At 52.9% G+C, this 22654-nt stretch overlaps 1 protein-coding gene and 2 pseudogenes across 1 annotated transcript; 2 read left to right on the top strand and 1 right to left on the bottom strand.

The window, feature by feature from the left end:
- Positions 1-7874: 7874 nt before the first annotated feature.
- On the bottom strand, positions 7875-8469 carry LOC123929693 (annotated as a pseudogene).
- A 3174-nt stretch (positions 8470-11643) lies between these two features.
- On the top strand, positions 11644-13167 carry LOC123929633 (collagen alpha-1(I) chain-like). The gene is made up of 2 exons (XM_045985577.1): positions 11644-12474; positions 12561-13167. The coding sequence occupies exons 1-2, from the start codon at positions 11644-11646 to the stop codon at positions 12936-12938; spliced, it is 1209 nt and encodes a 402-aa protein (XP_045841533.1). The 3' UTR covers positions 12939-13167.
- A 2492-nt stretch (positions 13168-15659) lies between these two features.
- On the top strand, positions 15660-18131 carry LOC123929572 (annotated as a pseudogene).
- The last annotated feature ends 4523 nt before the right edge of the window (positions 18132-22654 follow it).

Here is a 22654-nt window from a genome sequence, read left to right as displayed (position 1 = left end):
AGGTCTGCGTGTGATCCGGGAGAAGCCGGGGGACTGGGCAGGAGGACGGTGGGTATGGCCGGGCAGGGCTCTGAGGCCTCTTGCACACTCCCCGTCTCTGCCTTGGCAGGCCACGGATGAAATCGGAAGGAGGCGGGAAGGCACGCACTCCTCCCTGACCCTGGAGTCCCCGGTCCTGGGAAGGCCTCCGGTCCCTCCCAGACCACGGTCCCCGCTACTCCATTGGACTGCGGTCCCGGACACGGAGCCCACGGAGGCCAAGGCCGAGGGTGAGAAGGCTGGGATGGGGTGCCTGTGGCTGTGTGGGGAGGGGTCGGTGCTGGGCCCCACAGGGAGAAGCCCCCACAGGCTGGCGTGGGGCCGGGAGCCACGACCTGCCTCGGAGCACCCAGGGGGCGGCCTGCCATCGGGGAGACGTCCCGGGGAGGGTTCCTTCGTGGCTGCGGCTTCTCCGGGAGACCCTGGGCTGCGCTCGGTCTCCGCCAAGCCGCAAGGAGAGGCAGGCCCGCGGGTGACCTTCTCTCCTCTCACAGCTACTCTGGCGGAGGAGCTAGACCCACTCCCAACTTCAGCAGCTCCGGAGGGGGCCATGGTGACGAGAGAGACTTCGGCGGGAGACCGGGAGCCGACAGGGGACCGGCCGCCTGCCCACGGAGGTGCTGATGCCGTGCAGGGAGAGCCGGCTCCTGCTCCTGCCCCCAGCCCCGCTCCTGCTGCTCCCCCTGCCCCTGCCCCTGCCAGTGCTACTCCCACATCCCCTGCCCCTGCCTGTGCTCCCGTTCTGGCCCCTGACCCAGATCCTCCCTCGGTCCCACCGCTTCCCCGGGCCCTCAAGGGGCCCCTGTTCCTGCCCCAGACCCAGCTCCTGCCCTTGACCCTGCACCAGTCATCACCACTGCCCTTGTCCCAGCTCGTGCTCCTGCCCCTGCCCCTGCCCCTTCATCTGCCCCTGCCCCTGCCCCTGCCCCTGCCCATGCACCTGCCCCAGACCCAGCTCCTGCCCTTGACCCTGCACCAGTCATCACCACTGCCCTTGTCCCAGCCCATGCTCCTGCCCCTGCCCCTGTCCCTTCTCCTTTCCCTGCCAGGGCCACTGCCCCTGCACCTGCCCAAGACCCAGGTCCCACCCCTATTCCCGCCCCAGACCCAGCCCTTAGCCCTTCTTCCTGCTCCTTTCCCTGCCCTTGCCTGGGCTCCTGTTCCTATCTCTGACCCAGCTCCTGCTCTGGATCCTGCGCTGGCCACGACTGCTGACCCTGCCCCCGCCCCGATCCCAGCCCCTGCCCCGACACCTGCTCCTGCGGGGCTCCCAGACCCGCATCCGGAGCCCACAACTCTGCGGGGAGATCTCCCCGTAAAATTACCCTCCGTTCCGTCCCCTGACCCCGACATCCCCGCAGAATGTTTCCTCCCCTCCCCCTGTGTTCTTCCTCTCCTGTATGGAGTCACCGTCCTAGTCGCCGTCCATCTCCTCTATGCTGTGTATTATTTATTTTAAATAAAAGTACCTGTTTTCCCTTGAACGCGTCATGAGCATGAAGTGCATTCCCGACGCTGCGCCACCACACCCCAGAACGTCGCCGCAGGATAGCTCCTTCCCCAGACGAGACCCTGAGCCCAAGCCCTCCCTGCCCATGGCTCCCCCGGCCTGGCCCCTCGCAGCCCCTAAGCTGCTTTCTCTTTCTGCTCCTGCACGTGTGCTGGAGGTTTCTGGAAGTGGAATCCCTCAACAGGTGCCTTGGAGTCTGCCCACCTCTTTTCAATGGGCATTCGTTTGGTTTTTTTCTCTGTTGGACATAGAGTTGCCCTTATTTGATGTTGAAACGCCCAACGGATTACAGAGGAGATGTCATCCTAGGGACCCCTTTAGGAACTCTGGGCACAATCTTGGGGCCAAGGCCCCGATGTCCGTGGTGGGACACCCAAGTCGGTCCCCAGACAGGACACGGCTGTTTCCTCCCGTGGCCCACACAGAAACCAGGGAAATGCAGAAAGCTGGAAGGCACGCCGCAGAGGGCAGACACATCGCTCCCAACCCAAGGCCAGAGAAAGGTTTCCCATGGGTCTGCTCCAGTCCATGCTCCAAGTCACTGGGTCCCACAAGGACAGAGACAGGGACAGAGACCAAACACGTGCAAGTTCAAGGGGGAGGATGGGCACACGGGGAGTATGTGTCAGGAGATGCAGGAGCTCCCGGGGAAGGACTCGGGCAAAGGAAACCCTGGGGAGCCAGCGCTGGTCACCCTCAGACCGGCAGGGGTCAGGTCTGGGGACCAGCAGCCCTGGGGAGAACGTGAGGAAGCAGAGGTCCAAGGCAGGTCCCCTGGAGAGAAGGGTGACAGGCACCCCTGTCTGGGACCCCAGTGAGCGGCACCCGTCCCAGGCCACAGGTGCACCGATCACCTAGCAGGGCTCAGCCCGGACTCACCCCCAGGAACTCTGGCTCGGTCGTTCACAGACGTGTTTTCAGGAGCAGCTGGCACAGCGGTGGTGGAGACAGCAGGGGCTGGAACCGTGTTCATGCCCAAGGAGATGGATGGGATCGTCCTCCCAGTCCTCATGACAGAATGTCCCGTGGCTACTTCCTCAGTGTCGTCTGGGGCGCAGGATCGCGGCAGCCCCTCCTGAGACCCCACGCCTGCCACGCTGCTCCTGGAGACATTCAGAGTTGTTTGAGGAGGAGGTGGAGGGGATCCAGGATGACAGACGGCCAAGGAGAAGGAAGGTCAGCACTGGGAGGACAGATGGACATGTCCTGAGCCTCCATCCAGGGCCCATACTGTGATGCCCTCGGACTTCACTCCAAATAATGGTTCCTGATGTATCTACCACTCTGTGGTTTCACTCCCTCTCTCTCTACATGACTTATTCACCCCATCATTCATTCCCCCCTTCTCTCCTTCCCCTACACCCCTCCCTCCCTTCCCCTACTTCATTCTCCTCCCTCCCTTCCATCCTCCCTCCAACTCTCTCTCTCTGCCTCCCTCCAACCCCCTCCTTCCTTTCCCTCCCTACCTCCCTCCTATCCTCCCTCCTGCCCCTCTAGTCCTCCATCCCATCGTCCTGCCTTCCCTCCCATCCCCCCTTCCTCACTCCCATCCTCCCTCCCTTCTCCCTCATTCAGCAGAGGATCTGGGCTCCCTGCTCTGTACTGAGCACCATCACGCTCATGTGGTCACTCCCATTGTGGGAGGTGACAGGGGCCATCCTCAGGGCTAGCAGCGGTGATGAGCACCAGGAATCTGCTCCTGAGGACAGAGGCCAGTCGCACAAAGAAAAGGATGGAGAGACCCATGCTTAGCACGTCCTCAAGAAAATCTAGTCCTGAAAAGTGACAAAAAGTATATCCTAGACTTCCTGCAGTGTGAGCGCTAATGGTCCATACACCCTGATTCCTAGAAGCAGCAAAGAGTAAATCATCCAGTGTTGACTGGGGCTTTGTGACACGACTTTTCTGACCAAACGACAGCATTTCAGCAACATCTCCAGAGCCTCTGGGTTTCCCAAGGGTCTCTGTGATCCTCTGACTCTTCCATCAGCCTCCCAGGGAAGTCTGTCCTGTCACCTTCCACGTCTCCAGCTTTTTCTGGGCTCCTTCCTTGGCCTCCCTGCCCCCCACCCCCTCCAGGGCCTCTGCTGCCCAGACCTCTCATGCCCCATGGCCTGGTGCCTGCATCCCATGCAGGTCCCATGAGCTCAGTGCTTTGTGCAAGGCCTGGGCGGTCCCTCTGTGGTCACTTGGCGTCTCCCTTGCCGTGGTCTCCATCTTCCTGTGCTGGGTCTCCTCTGATGAGTCTGGGGAGCCACCCTGTGCCCATGTCATGGGCATGGAAGCACGAGTCCACAAGGTCCAGACAAACTGCTCCCAGTCCCAGCATGTGGAGCCTGGGCCAAGGGTGGTCCCCAGGCAGAGGAGGACTAGGGCCCAGGAGCCTGAGGGAGGGCATGGCACTGGGAGTCCACAGGAGAGTGAGAATCATGCAGGCCTGGCACTCAGGCCTGCTGGGAGACCCTGTCCCACCCACACTGGCTCTGTCCCCAGGACCGGAGGTTGTTGGGTATCCACCCTCCCAGGCTGCGAGCTGGCAGTGACTGGCAGGGGAGGAGGCACCGCTGGTACAGGAGAGAGCCCTCCGCAGAGAGGAGGGGCAGGGGCTCCCCAGCAGCAGGTGCACTGGGGCGGGCTGCGGGGGCATCAGCGGACAGCAGTGTCTGCAGCTGGGGTCTCCACAGGCCCCTCCTCGGGCTCAGCACAAGGTTGTCTGGACGGCCTTTGCCCCCCAGACACAAAGTCTGGCCCAGGACCTCTCCTGAAGCCCCCACTCCCAATCCTTTGTACTCGGCTCAAATGACAAGAAAGGGCCAATAGTTTAGGTGGTGCTGGGTGCACAAAGCATGTGTTTTTCTGGCCCCGTTTTTCTGCTGGCATTTTAGGGATCTCAGGACTTTGATTCAAAATCAGGAGGATGACAGGGACCCCAGACAGCTTTCTGGAAACCTGCCTCTGGGCCGTGCAACCCTCTCATTCCACCAGCCCTGCTCAGAATCCCTCAGGCCAAGTCCCACAGTCTTGGGTCCTCAGACGGCCCAGGTGATGGCCCTCCTAAAAGCGAACCAGGGGTGGCAGCAGGACACGCTGCGGATTCCAGCAAATCCCCCTCCCAGAAAGTGAAGGTATCACCCTGTCCGAAGACAGCCAGGCCAGGTTCCAGGAAGACCCCAGAGGCACAGGAGGAACTGAGGAGCATCCGAAACTCAGGCAGGGACAGCCAGAGCTTCCAGGCCCTTCTTCTCTAAAACTCCTCATCACTCGGCCTTTCTTCCAGTGATTCTTTTTTTTTCTTTTTAATATTTTATTTATTTGACAGAGAGAAATCTCAACTAGGCAGAGAGGCAGGCAGAGAGAGAGGAGGAAGCAGGCTCCCTGCGGAGCAGAGAGCCCGATGTGGGGCTCAATCCCAGGACCCTGAGATCATGACCTGAGCCGAAGGCAGAGGCTTTAGCCCACTGAGCCTCCCAGGCGCCCCTCTTCCAGTGATTTTGCTTGGTTTCTGTTTGCACCAACTGGTATCCATGGCCCTAGCAGAGACTCACATAGATCCTTAAATGCTTTGGTCACCTGACTACTGGGAGAGTTGGTGGCAAGCAAGAAGTCACAGAGGACTCCAAGGGTCTGGACTTAGTGTCTCCCTCTCCTGAGATGGGGACACCTGTGGCAGAAGCAGGTGGCCAGCTGGTGGGGGGGTTCAGGCAACTGACATGGACAGATGGGGTAGGTGAGGCCCGAGGCCCCTGGGGTGTGTGTCCGACATCTGGACTGAACTGGTCTTCAAAGACGCAGATTGGCTGGGATCATCTTCAAGCTGAGGCGGAAGATGAAGGGAGCAGAGGGGCCTGAGGAGGCTCAGCTTAGGCAGGAGAGGGCTGAGCCACTCCTTTGGGGGAAAATGAGTCAGGTCCAGGCTGATGGAGACATAACTTGAGGACATTGTGCTACGTGAAATAAGCCAGTCCCTAAAGGGCTGATCCTGGAGGACCCCACTTGTGAGGGACGGAGAACACTCTGATTCATGGAGATGGAAGAGCTGCTGGGCGCCAGGGCTGAGGAGGGGAATGGGGGATTAGGGTCTAGTAAGTAGAGGTTCAGTTTGGGATGATGACAAAGTCGTGGCGTTGAATGGCGGTGGCAGGTGCAGAACAGTGAATGTACTTATTGCCACTGAATTGTAGCCTGAAATGTGCTTAATGATATCAGTTGTGTATCTGTTACACAATGGAAAAGATGTGAGTCAGGAAGTCGGGCCATGGAGCAAGGGATCCTGTATCTTAGTTCGCTCTCTCATGTTCTGCCTCTTGTTGGGTGGTTTGAGCTCACAGTAGGAATTCAGTGAATGCTTACTAAGACACAGCGCGGGCAGATGAGGGAACAAGTGCAGACCCTCCAGTGGGCACCGAGGAATCCCAACAGGACCTGCATCCAGACGGAGTGAGTGTCCACATTTCACAAACACCAGCACAGAAATAGCCATTTAAAACCAAAGCAGGTGACTCAAGCTGTACTACAAAGCTGTGATCATCAAGACAGCATGGTACCGGCACAAAAACTGACACATAGGTAAATGGAACAGAATGGAGAACCCAGAAATGGACCCTCAACTCTATGGTCAACTAATCTTCAACAAAGCAAGAAAGAATATCTAATGGAAAAAGGACAGTCTCCTCAATAAATGTTGCTGGGAACATTGGACAGTCACATGCAGAAGAATGAAACCGGACCATGTCCTTACACCACACACAAAGATAAACTCAAAATGGATATCCAAGACCTCAGTGTGAGACAGGAATCCCTCAAAATCCTAGAGGAGAACACAGGCAGCAACCTCTTTGACCTTGGACACAGCAACTTCTTGCTAGACGTGTCTCCAAGGGCAAATGAAGGCACAAATGAACTATTGGGACGGCCTCAAGATGAAATTTTCTGCACAACAATGGAAACAATCAACATAACTAAATGGGAGAAGATATTTGCAAACGACATGTCAGATGAAGGGCTAGTATCAAAGATCTATAAAGAACTTCTCAAACTCAACACCCAAAAACAAATAATCCAACCAAGAAATGGGCAGAAGACATGAACAGACACTTCTCCAAAGAAGACATACAAAAGGCCAAAAGAAACGTGAAAAAATGCTCCACATAACTTGACATCAAGGAAATACAAATCAAAACCACAATGAGATGCCACCTTCACCAGTTAGAGTGGCAAAAGTTAATAAGACAGGGAACAACAAATGTTGGCAAGGATGTGGAGAAGGGGGAAGCCTCTAATACTGTTGGTGGGAGTGCAAGCTGGTACAGCCACTTTGGAAAACAGTACGGAGGTACTTCGAGACATTAAAAATAGGGCTACCCTATAACTGAGCAATTGCACTACTGGGTATTCACCCAAAAGATACAGATGTACTGAAAAGAAGGGCCACATGCACCCCAACGTTCATAGCAGCAATGTCCACAATACCTAAACTGTGCAAGGAGCCGAGATGTCCTTCAACAGACAAATGAATAAAGATGTGATCCATATATACAACAGAATGTGACTCAGCCTTCAGAAAGGATGAATACCATATGCATCAACATGGATGGAAGCGGAGGGGATTTTGCTGAGTGAAATAACTCCATCAGAGAAACACAACTGTGTGGTTTCCCTCATATGTGGAACATAAGGAATAGCACAGAGGATCACAGAACAGGGAGGGAAACCTGAATGGGAAGAAATAACAGAGGGAGACAAACCATGAAAGACTCTGGACTCCGAGACCCTAACTGAGAGTTACAGAAGAGAGGGGGTGGGGGGATGGGGTAACCGAGTGATGGGCATTAAGGAGGGCACGTGAGGTGATGAGCACTGAGTGTTATATGCAACTAACGAATCATTGAACATTACATCAAAAACTAATGATGTACTATATGTTGGCTAATGAATTTTAATTTTAATAAATAAATAAATAAATAAATAAATAAAACCAAGGCAGGAACCATGTATAACCCAGAGGGCTCCATGGTCCTGGAGACCAAGCTAGCGGCCATGGTCAAGTCCTCTCTTATGGTCCAGGGACTGGGGGTCTGAAAGGTGGCTTGGTGCACCCCTCACCCTGAAGCCCCATGGCCCCAGCCGAGTGCAGGGACTGGGAGGGAAGACCCGGCCAGGGCCCATTCTGGCTCCATGGCTGCTGCGGGGCTGCTCCCAGCCCCACCAAGCTGTGTCTGTCTAGAACCAGGGAGAAAACCTTTTCACTCATTGTTCTTTTTAAAGATGATGCTCAGCATTGACACAAAAAAAAATCTGACATAAAACAGGAGCATTTCACAGCTACAAATGACCCAGAGGTCCTCCAGGGGACATCGCAGCACCCACGGGTCCCACGGGTCCTCCAGGGGTAGCATCTTGGTGAGCTTGAGGTCCAGCAGGCACCTGTTCAGGGGCTCTTGTTGTGCCACATGGCTTCCACCCCATTAGCCAGGTCAACCTCCATCCCATGGTGACAGGCCAAGGTCAGTCAGTGAACCTCCACCACCAACACCCCAAAAAAGGCCCCCACATAGTCAATATTGCCCTGATTCCTGAGGATGTGGGCCTGGGACTGCAGCTGGCATCCGTAGCTGAAGTCCTTGTAGGCTGCCTGGTAGAAACTGGGGTACAGGGTGCCAAAGAGGGGGGACAGGATCTCCACACCCCCGTGGTCACGGAACTTCAGGTCTACGCCGGCACACCGAGTCGTCCACCTCGCAGAGGAAGTGCTGCTCGCGGAAGCAGCTGACCATCACCACGTGCTGCACGGACACATCCTGCCGGTGTGGGGCACCACGGACCTCGAGGACCACCACCCTCCAGCCCTCATGGTGGGGGCACAAGAGCCCGGCAGCCAACTGGTCGGTGAAGATGTAGCAGGTGACCCTGTGTCTCACCATGAAGACCACTATCTTTCAGCCCTCCCGGACAGGCACACGGGCCCGGCAGCCGGCTGGTCCATGAAGACGTAGTAGGTGACCCTGTGGCCACCATGAGGACCACCGCCCTCCAGCCCTCCTGGAGGGGCTCACAGCCCGGCAGCCAGCTGGACAGTGAAGACCTAGTAAGTAACCCTGTGTCCACGATGAGGACCACCGCCCTCTGCTCCTCCCAGAGTGGTACAGGGAGCCCAGAAGCTGGCGGATTGGTGAAGACCTAGTAGGTGACCCTGTGTCCCACCATGAAGGGCTTCTCTGCCATCTGCAGGAATGGCTCCAGGAAGACCACAGAGCCACAGGGACAGAAGACAGGGCGGGAGGAGGGTCACTGCCAGAGGCCGGCAGCAGGACCCCAGAGCCGGGGGCTGTGCACGTGTGCACCTTCTTCACGGGGGCAGGCCCGAGGCTGCTTGAAGCAACAGCCACTCTCCCGGACTGTCCTGAGCAAGTCTGTTCATGGGGCCTCCCTACCTCCTGCTCCCAGAGATGGGGGTCATCAGCTCCCCATCTTACAAAGGGGAGCCTCAGGCTTAGGAGGTTGGAAGCCCACGCGGCCCCACATGGGCTCCAGCACGCTTGAGCCAGGAACACTGCCCCTTGCTGAGCTCTAGGCAAACCCACAGGTCCTGTCCCCACCTGCCAGGAGTTGGCCACCTTGGGACACAGCCCTTGTTTCTATGCCCAACAGACTGGCAGAAGCAGCGGGGCCAGCTATCTGCCCCACTTTGCTTTGAGCGGCTGTCGCTGACCCCACAGAGCTGTCTCCACCACCCATGGGGTCCTCCCTTGAAGGCTACAGGGGGTCCTGCTGACAAGGCCCCCAGTAAACCACTGGTATTCATTTTTTTGTACACATTTAGCTTTATTGTAACAAAGCAACTTGTACACTTTTAACATTTAAAACTGAGCACCATCTTTCCTTTCCAGTGAAACAAAAAGAAAATTTAAAAATAAACAGGAACACAATTACAATAGAGAATGTCAATTCCAAATAAGATCTTACAGGTTCTGCTGATTCTCCCATTGAGGCAGAGCTCAAGTCATCATTAGGGGAGAGTTTACTTTTAAAAGTGTCATCTTAAGGGGCGCCTGGGTGGCTCAGTCATTAGGCATCTGCCTTCAGCTCGGGTCATGGCCCCAGGGTCCTGGGATCGAGCCCTGGATTGGGTCCCCTGCTCAGCGGGAAGCCTGCTTCTCCCTCTCCCTCTGCTGCTCCCCCTGCTTGTGTTCCCTCTCTCACTGTGTCTCTCTCCATTAAATAAATGAATAAAATATTTTAAAAAAAAAAGAGTATCATCTTAAACTGCAAGGATGTCTGTTAAACATCACAATTAAACGTGCCAAAGGAGAAGCCATGTTGTCAAAATGCCCACTAAACCCACGCAAACATTTCGAACCCACCCTTTGCTGACCTTCTATAACCCCATTTTTTAAGGTTTTTCTTCTTTTTTTAAACAAGAGAAGGTAGACAGGTACATGTTGGTGAAGCTAACTCTCCATATTCACATAGAGACACAGTGTAATCTCTGAGCCCAACATATCGAGAAAAGAGGAAAGGAGGTTTCGCCCTCAAACTCCCCCGGATCAGGTCCAGCCCGGGGGCAGGGAAGGGGAAAGAGGCCTCTGGAAGGAGAGGGGCTTGTTGAGGCCCCAGCCGTGAATCCGAAGGGTAAGCTTCCGGGGCCAGGCCTACATCTCCCGGGCCCCAAAAAGTTTGGAGTCTTGTCCAACTGCCTCATGTGGCTGGTGTCCCTTTGAGGGGACTACCTTCTCCACACCGTGGGGACAGCAGCTCCCCGTCATCAGGCACGTGTGCTGAGCCCCGCTGAGACGGGTTCTTTGTGCGGACACTAAGGCTACCTCCCTATGCCTGCGCCATCCCCCGCAGGTTAGTAAACAGCTCACTAACGGAAGGCAGCACGACTGTCCGTAGGGGACGAGCACACACACCCCAGCAGGCAGGAGCCAGGTCATCAGGAGGCAAATCGAGGCCCAGTCAATGGGGGAACAAGCCGGACGTGAAGCAGGCGAGAGAACGGTGCTCCGGGCAGAGGCACAGCAAATGCAACAGGCCTGAGGCACACGGGGGACAATCGCACCCCTGGGTGTCCACAGAGGGGCAGGCCGAAGTGGGAGAGGTGAGGCTGGAGGGGGGGCAGGAGGGGAGCAGACCACAGAGAGGCCCAAAGCTTATGGTCCGAAAAGATCACTCTGGTCACTGGAGGAGAAGGGGCTCTGTGTGGGCGAGTGCAGGGAGACCCTAACCCTAACCCTAACCTAATCCTAACCCTAACCTCCTCCTAATACCAACCCCAACGAAATCATCACAACATCAGCAAAATACATTCCTGTACCTTTCTTAAAATAAGGGCAAGAAAAATCAGGAAAATTACAAAACCAAGAGCTCCTGGATACATCGTGGACCATAAGCAAGTGTCTTCACAAAAGTCTGAGGGTTGTTCGATAGAGTGAAACAATGTTACCCACAATGAATGTTTAAGTAAAACCCTGGTCCTATTGAGTGACGCAGAAAAGGTTCTGACCAAAATCCATGTCTGTTGCGGATATAAACACTCACGAAAGCAGGAATAACGGGTAATTTTTCCGTAAACCTACGGCAACCCCACGCGCACGTCCGAAGGCTGCCGGCTCCACTCTGAAGTCCGGACTGAGGACCGGACGCCGGTGCTCACGGAAGGACGGACACGGGGACCCCCTCGGAGGAGGCGTCTGGAGGGACGGACACCGGGACCCCCTCGGAGGAGGCATCTGGAGGGACAGACACGGGGACCCCCTCGGAGGAGGCGTCTGGAGGGTCGGACACGGGGACCCCCTCAGAGGAGGCGTCTGGAGGGACGGACACGGGGACCCCCTCGGAGGAGGCGTCTGGAGGGATGGACACGGGGACCCCCTCGGAGGAGGCGTCTGGGACACAGTCGGATGCGGCTGCGGGGCCGAGGGCAGGGGACGGGGAGTCGGTGTCTCGTGCACACGGTCCCCCTCGGGCAGGAGGAGAACGTTCTGGACAATGACGTGCGGCGCGTGACCTCGGCCGAGGCTGGACCTGCCACCTGCCCTGTCCGAAGCGGTCCGTGTGGTCACGTTTGGTCGCCGTGAAAACGCGACGGAGGACGCATGTCGCCACGCGCACGGACCCGAAAACGGCCCCAGGGACGTGACCCTGCGGTCAGACCGGAGCCCGCTGCGCCCTCAAACCCGTCGGGTCGGGCGCACAGGGGAGTCCGGCCGCGGCTCCGGGAGGAGAAAACCCGACGGGACCCGAGAAGACGCGGTCGGGGCGGCTCACGTGGCCTGCGGTCTGGGGGCGCCTGTGGGCGCCGTCAGGGTTTCCTCACCCGGGGTTCCGTGGGGGTTCCGCCGGGCAGCGTCGCTGTTCGGGGTCAAACGCCCGAGGCAGCCCCTGCGACCGGCCGACGTGGTTCGGGAGCGACCGCGGGGGTCTGCGTGTGGGGACGACGCGTCTCTGTGACACGGTCCGCGGATCCGAGGTCACCGCAGAGGACGCGCGGCGCTTCCCGACCCCCGCGGCACCAGGTCTCAGGAGCAGAGACGACGTCGCACCCGGAGGGAGGCCGAGCCCGCCGGGTCCGGTCCCCGTGGACGGGCCACTCGCCCTCGCGGGAGCCGCGGCCGCCGGACACTCGCGGGAGGCCGGGGTCGGGCCGGGTCTCGGGCGCGGCGGACGCGGCGGGACTCGGGGTCCAGGTCCCCGCGGAGCCGGGAGGAAGCGGGTCGGGCCCCGGGACAGCGGCCGGGGGCGGCGGGACGGGGGCGGCTCAGCGCGACAGACCCCGCGGCGGCGACACGCCCGCTCCGCCCGGGAAGCCGGGGCTCGTCTCCCGCAGGAGGTCGCCGCCCCCGCAGCCCCGCGGAGGGAACCCGCGTCCCCCCGGCCCCGCCTTTCCCCGCAGACGCGCCCTCCCGGCAGCCCTCCCGGATTCGCCGCCTTGTGCGGGACCCGCCGCGCCTGGACAGGCCGGTGCTCCGACCCCGCGCGCCGCCGACGGACGCGGGAAGGACGCGCGGGGCCGAGCGGGCGGCGGGGGCAGCGCGAGCCCGAGGGGGACCGGACCGTCCGCGGAGCCGCAGGAGCCACGTCCGCCGCGCACGGACACAGCCGCGACGCGGGCGCACCCGAGCCGAGACAGGGGGACCCGCAGCCCCGCGCGACCCCGCACGACCCCCCCGCCGCGCACAAACCCGCGGAGGCCGCACCGTCTACACTGCGCGCCCGTCCTCCCGGGCCTGCGAGCCCCGCCCTCGGCCGTCCCGCTCCGGCCGCTTCTGCTCGCCTGAGGGGCCGGACTCCTGACTGTGGCGGACGCCCACGTCCTCCCGAAGCCTGGGCGTCCGCCCAGAGGGTCCTGCGGCCTTGCAACACCTGTCAGCGCCGAGAGAAAGCGGCCTGAGCGCGCGTGCCCCGCAAGGGCCGTGGAGCCGGACTCGAGCCCCTGCGGGCCGTGCACATGCGGTGCCCTCAGTTCAGGGGAGGCATTTGTCCCTTCTGGGGTCCGACTGAATCCACTACATTTTGGAAATTCAAACTGAAATGGAGTCAGTTATCCCCTGACTTCTCTATAGGAACAATTAATTAAAACACAAGCATTATAACTTACACCAAAATTCATTCAAAATTGTAGATAAATTTCAAATGTACACCTATCACAATACCAAAAAGAAAACATAAAAGAAAATCCACATGACCTTGGGTTGGGTGATGATTTTTTAAATTTTTTATTAATGTATAATGTGTGCCTGGGTGGCTCAGTGGGTTAAAGCCTCTGCCTTCAGCTCAGGTCATGGTCCCAGGGTCCTGGGATCGAGCCCTGCATCGGGCTCTCTGCTCAGCGGGGAGCCTGCTTCCTCCTCTCTCTCTGCCTGCCTCTCTGCCTACTTGTGATCTCTCTCTGTCAAATAAATAAATAAATAATTTTGTAAAGATCCCATTTTTAAAAGAACATATAATGTATTATTTGTTTCAGGGTTACAGCTCTGTGAATCATCAGGCTTACACAATTCACAGCACTCACCATGGCACACACCCTCCCCAAGGTCCATCACCAGCCACCCCATCCCTCCTACCTCCCTCCACACCAGCAACCCTCAGTTTGTTTCCTGAGATTAAGAGTCTCTTCTGGTTTGTCTGCCTCCTTGGTCCCATCTTGTTTCATTTTTCCCTCCCTTCCCCCCATGACCCCCTGCCCTGCTTCTCAAATTCCTCATATCAGAGAGGTCATATAATTGTCTTTCTCTGACTGACTTATTTCGCTTAGGATAATACCCTCTAGTTCCATCCACATCATTGCAAATGGCAAGATTTCAGGTTTTTATGATGGCTGCATAATATTCCATTGTAGTGCTCAACATCACTCAGCATCAGGGAAATACAAATCAAAACCGCAGTGAGATACCACCTCACACCAGTCAGAATGGCTAAAATGAACAAGTCAGGAAATGACAGGTGTTGGCAAGGATGCGGAGAAAGGGGAACCCTCCTCCACCGTTGGTGGGAATGCAAACTGGTGAAGCTGCTCTGGAAAACAGCATGGAGAGTCCTCAAAAAGTTGAAAATAGTGCTACCTATGACCCAGCAATTGCACTACTGGGTATTTACCCCAAAGATACAAATGTAGTGAGCCTAAGGGGCACGTGCACCCCAATGTTTTCAGCAGCAACGTCCCCAATAGCCAAACTATGGAAAGAGCCCAGATGTCCATCAACAGATGAATAGGTAAAGAAGATGTGGTGTGCATATATGTAAATGGGATACTATGCACCCACCGGAAAATGAAATCTTGCCATTTGCAATGATGTGGATGGAACTAGAGGGTACTGCACTAAGCAAAATAAATCAATCAGAGAAAGACAATTATCATAGGATACCACTGATATGAGGAATTTAAGAAACAAAAAGGATCATAGGAGAAGGGAGGGAAAATGAAACAAGACAAAACCAGAGAAGGAAACAAACCATAAGAGACTCTTAATCTCAGGAAACAGACTGAGGGTTGCTGGTGTGGAGGGAGGTAGGAGGGATGGGGTGGCTGGTGATGGACCTTGGGGAGGGTGTGTGCCATGGTGAGTGCTGTGAATTGTGTAAGCCTGATGATTCACAGAGCTGCACCCCTGAAACAAATAATATATTGTATGTTAATAAAAAATGAAATTTAAAAAATAAATTAGTGCATCCTTTTCTAGTAATTTTTTTCAATCCCCTCTCTCCTTTAAAATCCTTCCCTTCCTGCAGCTCAAAGGGGCCCCCTTCTTTTTGATAAATCAGCTGTTGCCTATTTCATGAATTATCCAATGAAGCCAATGGGATTGGGATTTTTTTAATTATTTGGTTGAATTTTTTTTAAGATTTTATCTATTTACTTGACAGAGAGAGAGATAGTGAGAGAGGGAACACAAGCAAGGGGTGTGTACGAGGGAGAAACAGGCTTCCCACTGAGCAGGGAGCCCAATGTGGGCTCGATCCCAGGACCCTGGGATCATGACCTGAGCCAAAGGCAAACACTTAATGGCTGAGCCACCCATTGCCCCTGGTTGCATTTTTATTAACAAATTACATAGTTTTTTAAAATAGATAGACTTCCAAATAACAGATGTAGATACTCAACCATTCATCAAGGAAATGAAACTAACTCCCCTCTCCTAAAGTCTGGGCTCAGAGCAGTGTCTTCCTGCTCAGGAGAATGTTAGAGAGTGTAGGAAATGGAGTGGGAAATAAAACGAAAACCAGGCAGGAGGCTGGCCTGTTCAAAGAATTGTGAAAGAAAGGGAGGAGATTCGACCGTCTTTACACCCACAGTTCAAGCTTCTCCTGACAGAACCAGAAGGTCCCACAGCACTGGGTGCAGGCGCCCTGCAGCCACAAGCCCGGCCGCGGAGCCACATCTGCTGTTCGGTCCAGCTGCGCCACCCGTGGCTCCCTTCGTTCCACCCCACAACCCCGTCTCTGCCAGCCGCTGAGGTTGCTGCTGCTTGAGGGCGTGAGTTTGGGGGTCTTATTTGCTTTATTGACGTGTACTTGACACACAATGTCACACTGGTTTCCGGTGGACCACGTAGAGATTGGACAACTCTCTGTTATACTGTGCTCCCCACAAGGGGAGCTCCCATCTGAGGACATGAGTGTTGACGCCAAGGACCAACAACATGGTCGGATGGCAGGATCAACAGGTGCCTTCTGGCTGCGGAGGGAGCCACTTCTTGTCACGGGTTCTGGGGCAAGACCAGGTGGAAGCTGGGCCATTTTTGGCAATGCGTCTGGAAGCACTTTTGGGTGTGGAGTGTGAGGCGACCGGACAAGGGGACTAAGATCTGCATTTCGTTCTTAATGAGCTGAGGAGGTGCGGACCCCGCCGGCAGAGACAGGGCCCACTGACACAGCATGTCCCAGTGCGAAGACTTTGAGCGCCATCCAGCATGTGCTAAGTTTTAAATGCCCTTTAAGGACCCTCACGGCACTGAGAATTCTTCTGTAGAAGAGCCAATTGGGCAGTTGTTTGTTTCTGAATCCAAGAGAGGTGTTTGACTCTCTCTGTGGTGAGAGCTATTGGGCCTTCCAAACCCCACTGCGCCATGATGCAGTCCTGACCAGTTAAGCCCAGCCTTAGGACATCCATACTTACATGGAAAAGCAACCGGCCCATATTGTCCTGCATTTCCAGGACTGGAGCCTCCTGGGGAACCACAACCTTCCAAGTGCAAAAGGGGCCTTTGCTTGCTGCAGCACATCCTGGGGGCCCAAGGTACACAATGACATGTGGCATAAGGAGGACAAATGTACTGGGAGGGTGCTGTCATCTGTGTGAACCAATATGGCCCTTTTCAGGACAGAGGTGGAGAACATTTAGTCAAGGGATGTGGACCCCAAGCATGTCAAAGATGCTGGAGGGTAGTGCTGCCCAGCGGAGCCCTCAACACCCCCTCCCCCCATGCAAGATCTTCCTAGACCAGGACATCATGAACTTCTAAGAGCATTGGACAGTTTGTACAAAAAAGAGACATTTCCCCACCAAGAACCTGACCAGCAACCACTAGCTACGAGGTAGGGAAGCTCAGAGATGTGGTTGAGAGAGACTCCTGCCATTTCCAGAAGAAGGGTCACAAGAGAAAGTGTGTTACTGAGTCCAGTCTGGGACCCACACAGCTTGAGATGATATCTGAGTGCAGGACCTATTCATGATGGGGCAGATGGCCGGGATCTCCAAGGAGAGTCCCCGCTGGAGGTGTACCGAGATAGCACGGAGATACCAACTGAGGCCTCAGTTATGACCGAGGCCATCCAGAGAAGGGTGCAAGAACACAGGAGGGCACCTACTGCAGGACACAAACGTGACCGACAGGCAGAGAGAGAAGGGCCTCCAAAAAGCAGCGGCCAGAGAGTAAACTAAAGGCCTAGCGGGGAAGACGTTTCAGGAAGCAACTGGCAGTCTCGTGATCAAAGGTGAAATCCAAGTGGCTGGCAGAAAAAACATACAACTTATATCAGAAATGAAGGGCTGATCTTTCTAATATATAAAGAGCTTTTTAAAACCCAGAAAGGTTACCTGGTGACACAGTTGGCTGAGTGTCTGACTCTTGGTTTTGGCCCGGGTCATGATCTCAGGTCCTGGGATCCAGCCCTCTGTCAGGCTCCACACTCAATACAGAGTCTGCTTAAATGCTGTCTTCCTCCCCTTCCGCCCCCACTCCCAACACGCATGTTTTCTCTCCCTCTGTCTCTCTCTCTCTCTCAAATAAAAAAATAAATATTTTTAAAAATCGAGAAGAGCCGCTGCGGGCCGCTCCAGCTGGAGCTTTGCTCGGCCACCTCCGTGCATCTGGCCAACAGGCTCTGGGAGCGCCCACCTGAACGCCCCGGGAGCCGGCAGTTGGTGGCCCTCACCAGGGACCCTCCAAAGGGTCCAGGGGGACGAAAGTGGCTCTAAATCCCGCACAGGAACATTGAAGCCAGCTAAAGGGTTTACTATGAAGCACAGAAACAGAAGCAGATGGTGCCGAACGGCGAGCCCTAGCTGGTCCCCATTCAGTGAGTGGGGCAGGATTTCCTTCTCCCGCTGCTGCTGGGGTGGTGATTCGTCAAATCCAGTGTGAAAGGGAATGCACTGAAGGCATCAGTCGGCACATGAGGGTCCCGGAGAAATCAGAGGTAGCTCCGCCAAATGCTGACCTGGAGCAAAGATTCCAGGAGTTCCAAATGCCCCGCTTGAGCCCTCTGGCACTAAGCCGCCACCTCACGCACGCACACTAAGCGAAAGACCACCAGGTTTTCCGGATTTAGAAAGCCCGCCTCCGACCCGTCGAGATGAAGAAATCCTTACGTTGGTAGGCCAAAAAGAGAGCACTCTAGGACTGAGCATGCTGTTCACCGAAACGGACAGCTGCTCTGAGCGGACCGCAGGCGCAGCACGTCACTTACGGACGCAACAGCTGAAGGAGCTTCAGGTGACGGGACTGGTGATGCAGCTTCCGTAAGACGACAGATAATCAAATTAAATAGACGTCTACAATTTCTAGAAGAGGAGAGCAAAGGGCGCGCCGCCGAAGATGCGGTCCTGTCGACGACTCTACTGTTCCCGCTGCTTAGTAGCTAGTGCTACTACTAGTTCTGCGAGTGCTGCTTAGTAGCTAGTTGTTAGTAGCTAGTTCTTAGTAGCTTGTTCTTAGTAGCTAGTTCTTAGTAGCTTGTTCTTAGTAGCTAGTTCTTAGTAGCTAGTTCTCTGTAGCTAGTTATTTGTAGCTTGTTCTCAGTAACTTGTTCTCAGTAACTAGTCCTCAGTAGCTAGTTCTCAGTAGCTAGTTCTCAGTAACTTGTTCTTAGTAGCTAGTTCTTAGTAACTTGTTCTTAGTAGCTAGTTCTTAGTAACTTGTTCTTAGTAGCTAGTTCTCAGTAGCTTGTTCTCAGTAGCTTGTTCTCAGTAGCTAGTTCTCAGTAGCTAGTTCTCAGTAGCTAGTTCTCAGTAGCTAGTTCTCAGTAGCTTGTTCTCAGTAGCTTGTTCTCAGTAGCTAGTTCTCAGTAGCTAGTTCTCAGTAGCTTGTTCTCAGTAGCTAGTCCTCAGTAGCTAGTCCTCAGTAGCTAGTCCTCAGTAGCTTGTTCTCAGTAGCTTGTTCTCAGTAGCTAGTCCTCAGTAGCTAGTCCTCAGTAGCTAGTCCTCAGTAGCTAGTCCTCAGTAGCTAGTCCTCAGTAGCTTGTTCTCAGTAGCTAGTTCTCAGTAGCTTGTTCTCAGTAGCTTGTTCTCAGTAGCTAGTTCTCAGTAGCTAGTTCTCAGTAGCTTGTTCTCAGTAGCTTGTTCTCAGTAGCTAGTTCTCAGTAGCTAGTTCTCAGTAGCTAGTTCTCAGTAGCTTGTTCTCAGTAGCTAGTTCTCAGTAGCTTGTTCTCAGTAGCTAGTTCTCAGTAGCTAGTTCTCAGTAGCTTGTTCTCAGTAGCTAGTTCTCAGTAGCTAGTTCTCAGTAGCTAGTTCTCAGTAGCTTGTTCTCAGTAGCTAGTTCTCAGTAGCTTGTTCTCAGTAGCTAGTTCTCAGTAGCTAGTTCTCAGTAGCTTGTTCTTAGTAGCTTGTTCTTAGTAGCTAGTTCTTAGTAGCTTGTTCTTAGTAGCTAGTTCTTAGTAGCTAGTTCTTAGTAGCTAGTTCTTAGTAGCTTGTTCTTAGCTTGTTCTTAGTAGCTTGTTCTTAGTAGCTTGTTCTTAGTAGCTTGTTCTTAGTAACTTGTTCTTAGTAGCTAGTTCTTAGTAACTTGTTCTTAGTAGCTAGTTCTTAGTAGCTTGTTCTTAGTAACTTCTTAGTAGCCAGTTCTTAGTAGCCAGTTCTTAGTAACTTGTTCTTAGTAGCTAGTTCTTAGTAACTTGTTCTTAGTAGCTTGTTCTTAGTAGCTTGTTCTTAGTAGCTAGTTCTTAGTAGCTTGTTCTTAGTAACTTGTTCTTAGTAGCTAGTTCTTAGTAACGAGTTCTTAGTAACTTGTTCTTAGTAGCTAGTTCTTAGTAGCTTGTTCTTAGTAACTTGTTCTTAGTAGCTAGTTCTTAGTAGCTAGTTCTTAGTAGCTTGTTCTTAGTAGCTAGTTCTTAGTAGCTTGTTCTTAGTAGCTTGTTCTTAGTAGCTAGTTCTTAGTAGCTAGTTCTTAGTAGCTTGTTCTTAGTAGCTAGTTCTTAGTAGCTTGTTCTTAGTAGCTTGTTCTTAGTAACTTGTTCTTAGTAGCTAGTTCTTAGTAGCTAGTTCTTAGTAGCTAGTTCTTAGTAACTTGTTCTTAGTAGCTAGTTCTTAGTAGCTAGTTCTTAGCTTGTTCTTAGCTTGTTCTTAGTAGCTAGTTCTTAGTAGCTAGTTCTTAGTAGCTTGTTCTTAGTAGCTAGTTCTTAGTAGCTTGTTCTTAGTAACTAGTTCTTAGTAGCTAGTTCTTAGTAACTTGTTATTAGTAGCTAGTTCTTAGTAACGAGTTCTTAGTAACTTGTTCTTAGTAGCTAGTTCTTAGTAGCTTGTTCTTAGTAACTTGTTCTTAGTAGCTAGTTCTTAGTAGCTAGTTCTTAGTAGCTTGTTCTTAGTAGCTAGTTCTTAGTAGCTTGTTCTTAGTAGCTTGTTCTTAGTAGCTAGTTCTTAGTAGCTAGTTCTTAGTAGCTTGTTCTTAGTAGCTAGTTCTTAGTAGCTTGTTCTTAGTAGCTTGTTCTTAGTAACTTGTTCTTAGTAGCTAGTTCTTAGTAGCTAGTTCTTAGTAGCTAGTTCTTAGTAACTTGTTCTTAGTAGCTAGTTCTTAGTAGCTAGTTCTTAGCTTGTTCTTAGCTTGTTCTTAGTAGCTAGTTCTTAGTAGCTAGTTCTTAGTAGCTTGTTCTTAGTAGCTAGTTCTTAGTAGCTTGTTCTTAGTAACTAGTTCTTAGTAGCTAGTTCTTAGTAACTTGTTATTAGTAGCTAGTTCTTAGTAGCTTGTTCTTAGTAACTTCTTAGTAGCTAGTTCTTAGTAGCTAGTTCTTAGTAACTTGTTCTTAGTAGCTAGTTCTTAGTAGCTTGTTCTTAGTAGCTTGTTCTTAGTAGCTAGTTCTTAGTAGCTTATTCTTAGTAACTTGTTCTTAGTAACTTGTTCTTAGTAGCTAGTTCTTAGTAACTTGTTCTTAGTAGTTTGCTCTTAGTAGCTAGTTCTTAGTAGCTTGTTCTTAGCAACTAGTCCTCAGTAGCTAGTTCTTAGTAACTAGTCCTCAGTAGCTAGTTCTTAGTAACTAGTTCTTAGTAACTTGTTCTTAGTAGCTAGTTCTTAGTAACTAGTCTTCAGTAGCTAGTTCTTAGTAACTAGTTCTTAGTAACTTGTTCTTAGTAGCTAGTTCTTAGTAACTTGTTCTTAGTAACTAGTTCTTAGTAACTAGTTCTTAGTAACTAGTTCTTAGTAGCTTGTTCTTAGTAACTTGTTCTTAGTAACTAGTCCTTAGTAGCTAGTTCTTAGTAACTAGTTCTTAGTAACTAGTTCTTAGTAGCCAGTTCTCCAAAATAGGGTCTCAATAGCTGGAAATATAAAAAAAAATTGCAAAAAAAAAAAAATCAAGAAGAAAACATGCTTTAAAAAAAAAAATACATAGGGGCCTGGGTGGCTCAGTGGGTTAAACCTCTGCCTTCAGCTCAGGTCATAATCCCAGGGTCCTGGGATCGAGTCCCACATCGGGCTCTCTGCTCAGCGGGGAGCCTGCTTCCCCATCTCTCTCTCTCTGCCTGCCTCTCTGCCTGCTTGTGATTTCTCTGTCAAATAAATAAAATATTTTTTTTAAAAACACCCAAAAAATAGACAAAAGACACGAACAGACTTATTCACAGAAAAGACAGTACAAATAGCCCTTGAACATTTAACAAAACATTCAATTTCACTCACAAAAAGATAAATGCAAACTGTATCACACTGAGGCCTCATGACTTATTTCTCACTTACCAAACTGACAAAAAATCCAAAATGTTGACCAAATCCATGGGTGACGCTATGGAAGAACAGGCCCTCTGTGCATGTCGGCAATGCAAAACAGTAGGCTACCAAACTGGCTGCATCCCGCAAAGTTATGCTACATCTGCCTTTGACAGTCCCACTACTAGGATCTAACCTGAAGATTTGCCTCCACGAGTAAAAATAGCATCAGCTTCTCACTTGGAGCAGCATTTATCTGCAAAGACAAGAAACAACCCGAACGACCATCAGCAAGAGCTGGTCGAACACGTAGCTATACCCACACACCACAGTACTAGACACCACAGCAAGAATGAGACGTGTCCCTGTGTGGGAAGGTGAAGGGGTCTCCGAAGTATGAACACAGAGCAGGCCACGCGGCAAGCCAGCTTCTCTGAGAACCGGGGAGTGAATAAGAATGCACGCGTAGACATTTTCTTCCAAAATAAGAGTACATCAGCATTGGGGGGAGGGGCAGTAGAACAGCGCAGAGACATGGATGGAAGCAAGACACCCATGAACTCATCTTTTCTTTGAACCATGTTAACAACTACAACACACGCACATGGCATTTCCAGGTTGCTCCGGAGTGTCCGGAGTTCTTGTACGCCTGCCGCTGGGTAGAAACCCATGGGGAGATAGAGGTGAGGCACCTGCCACTCCAGGCTCCCAGCTGCTCTAAGCGCTTACTGCAGTCAGGCCTTGTCCAGGGCCCTGTAGCTGCATTATTTACTGTAATCGTCACACAATCCTGCAAACCAAATATGGCCAATCCCAGTACCTCCTCAGGTGAACAAGACGAGGCTCAGAGAGGCTAGCTGACTTGCCTGAAGCCACACGTCTCCCATACGGCAAAGCTAGATTCTTGCCTAGGTGGGGCTCCTGTCCTTGCTGCTTTCCTAGCCAGAGCCTTCTACCTGCTGACTCGCCTTTGGCTCAGCCACAGGCTGCTTCTCCATCTCACTCACTCCCCCAGGGACCTCATTCAGCCTAATAGCTTCAAAAGCTTCTATATCCCGATGACTCCCAGATCCATCCCTACAGACTGTATTTCCCCCAAATTCCAGTCTCATATGCAAATGCCTACTCAGCATTTCTACTGGGTGTCCAATAGGCTTCCTGAGTATAACATACCCAAACCTCAGCTCCTGATGCTTCCTAACAGCCAGCTTTCCCAGGCCTCCCAAGCTCAGGAGATGACACCGTTGTCTTC

The sequence above is a fragment of the Meles meles genome, chromosome 1 (assembly GCF_922984935.1).
Source record: "Meles meles chromosome 1, mMelMel3.1 paternal haplotype, whole genome shotgun sequence".
Taxonomy (NCBI): Eukaryota; Metazoa; Chordata; class Mammalia; order Carnivora; family Mustelidae; genus Meles; species Meles meles.
This window is presented reverse-complemented; position numbering and strand designations above follow the sequence as displayed.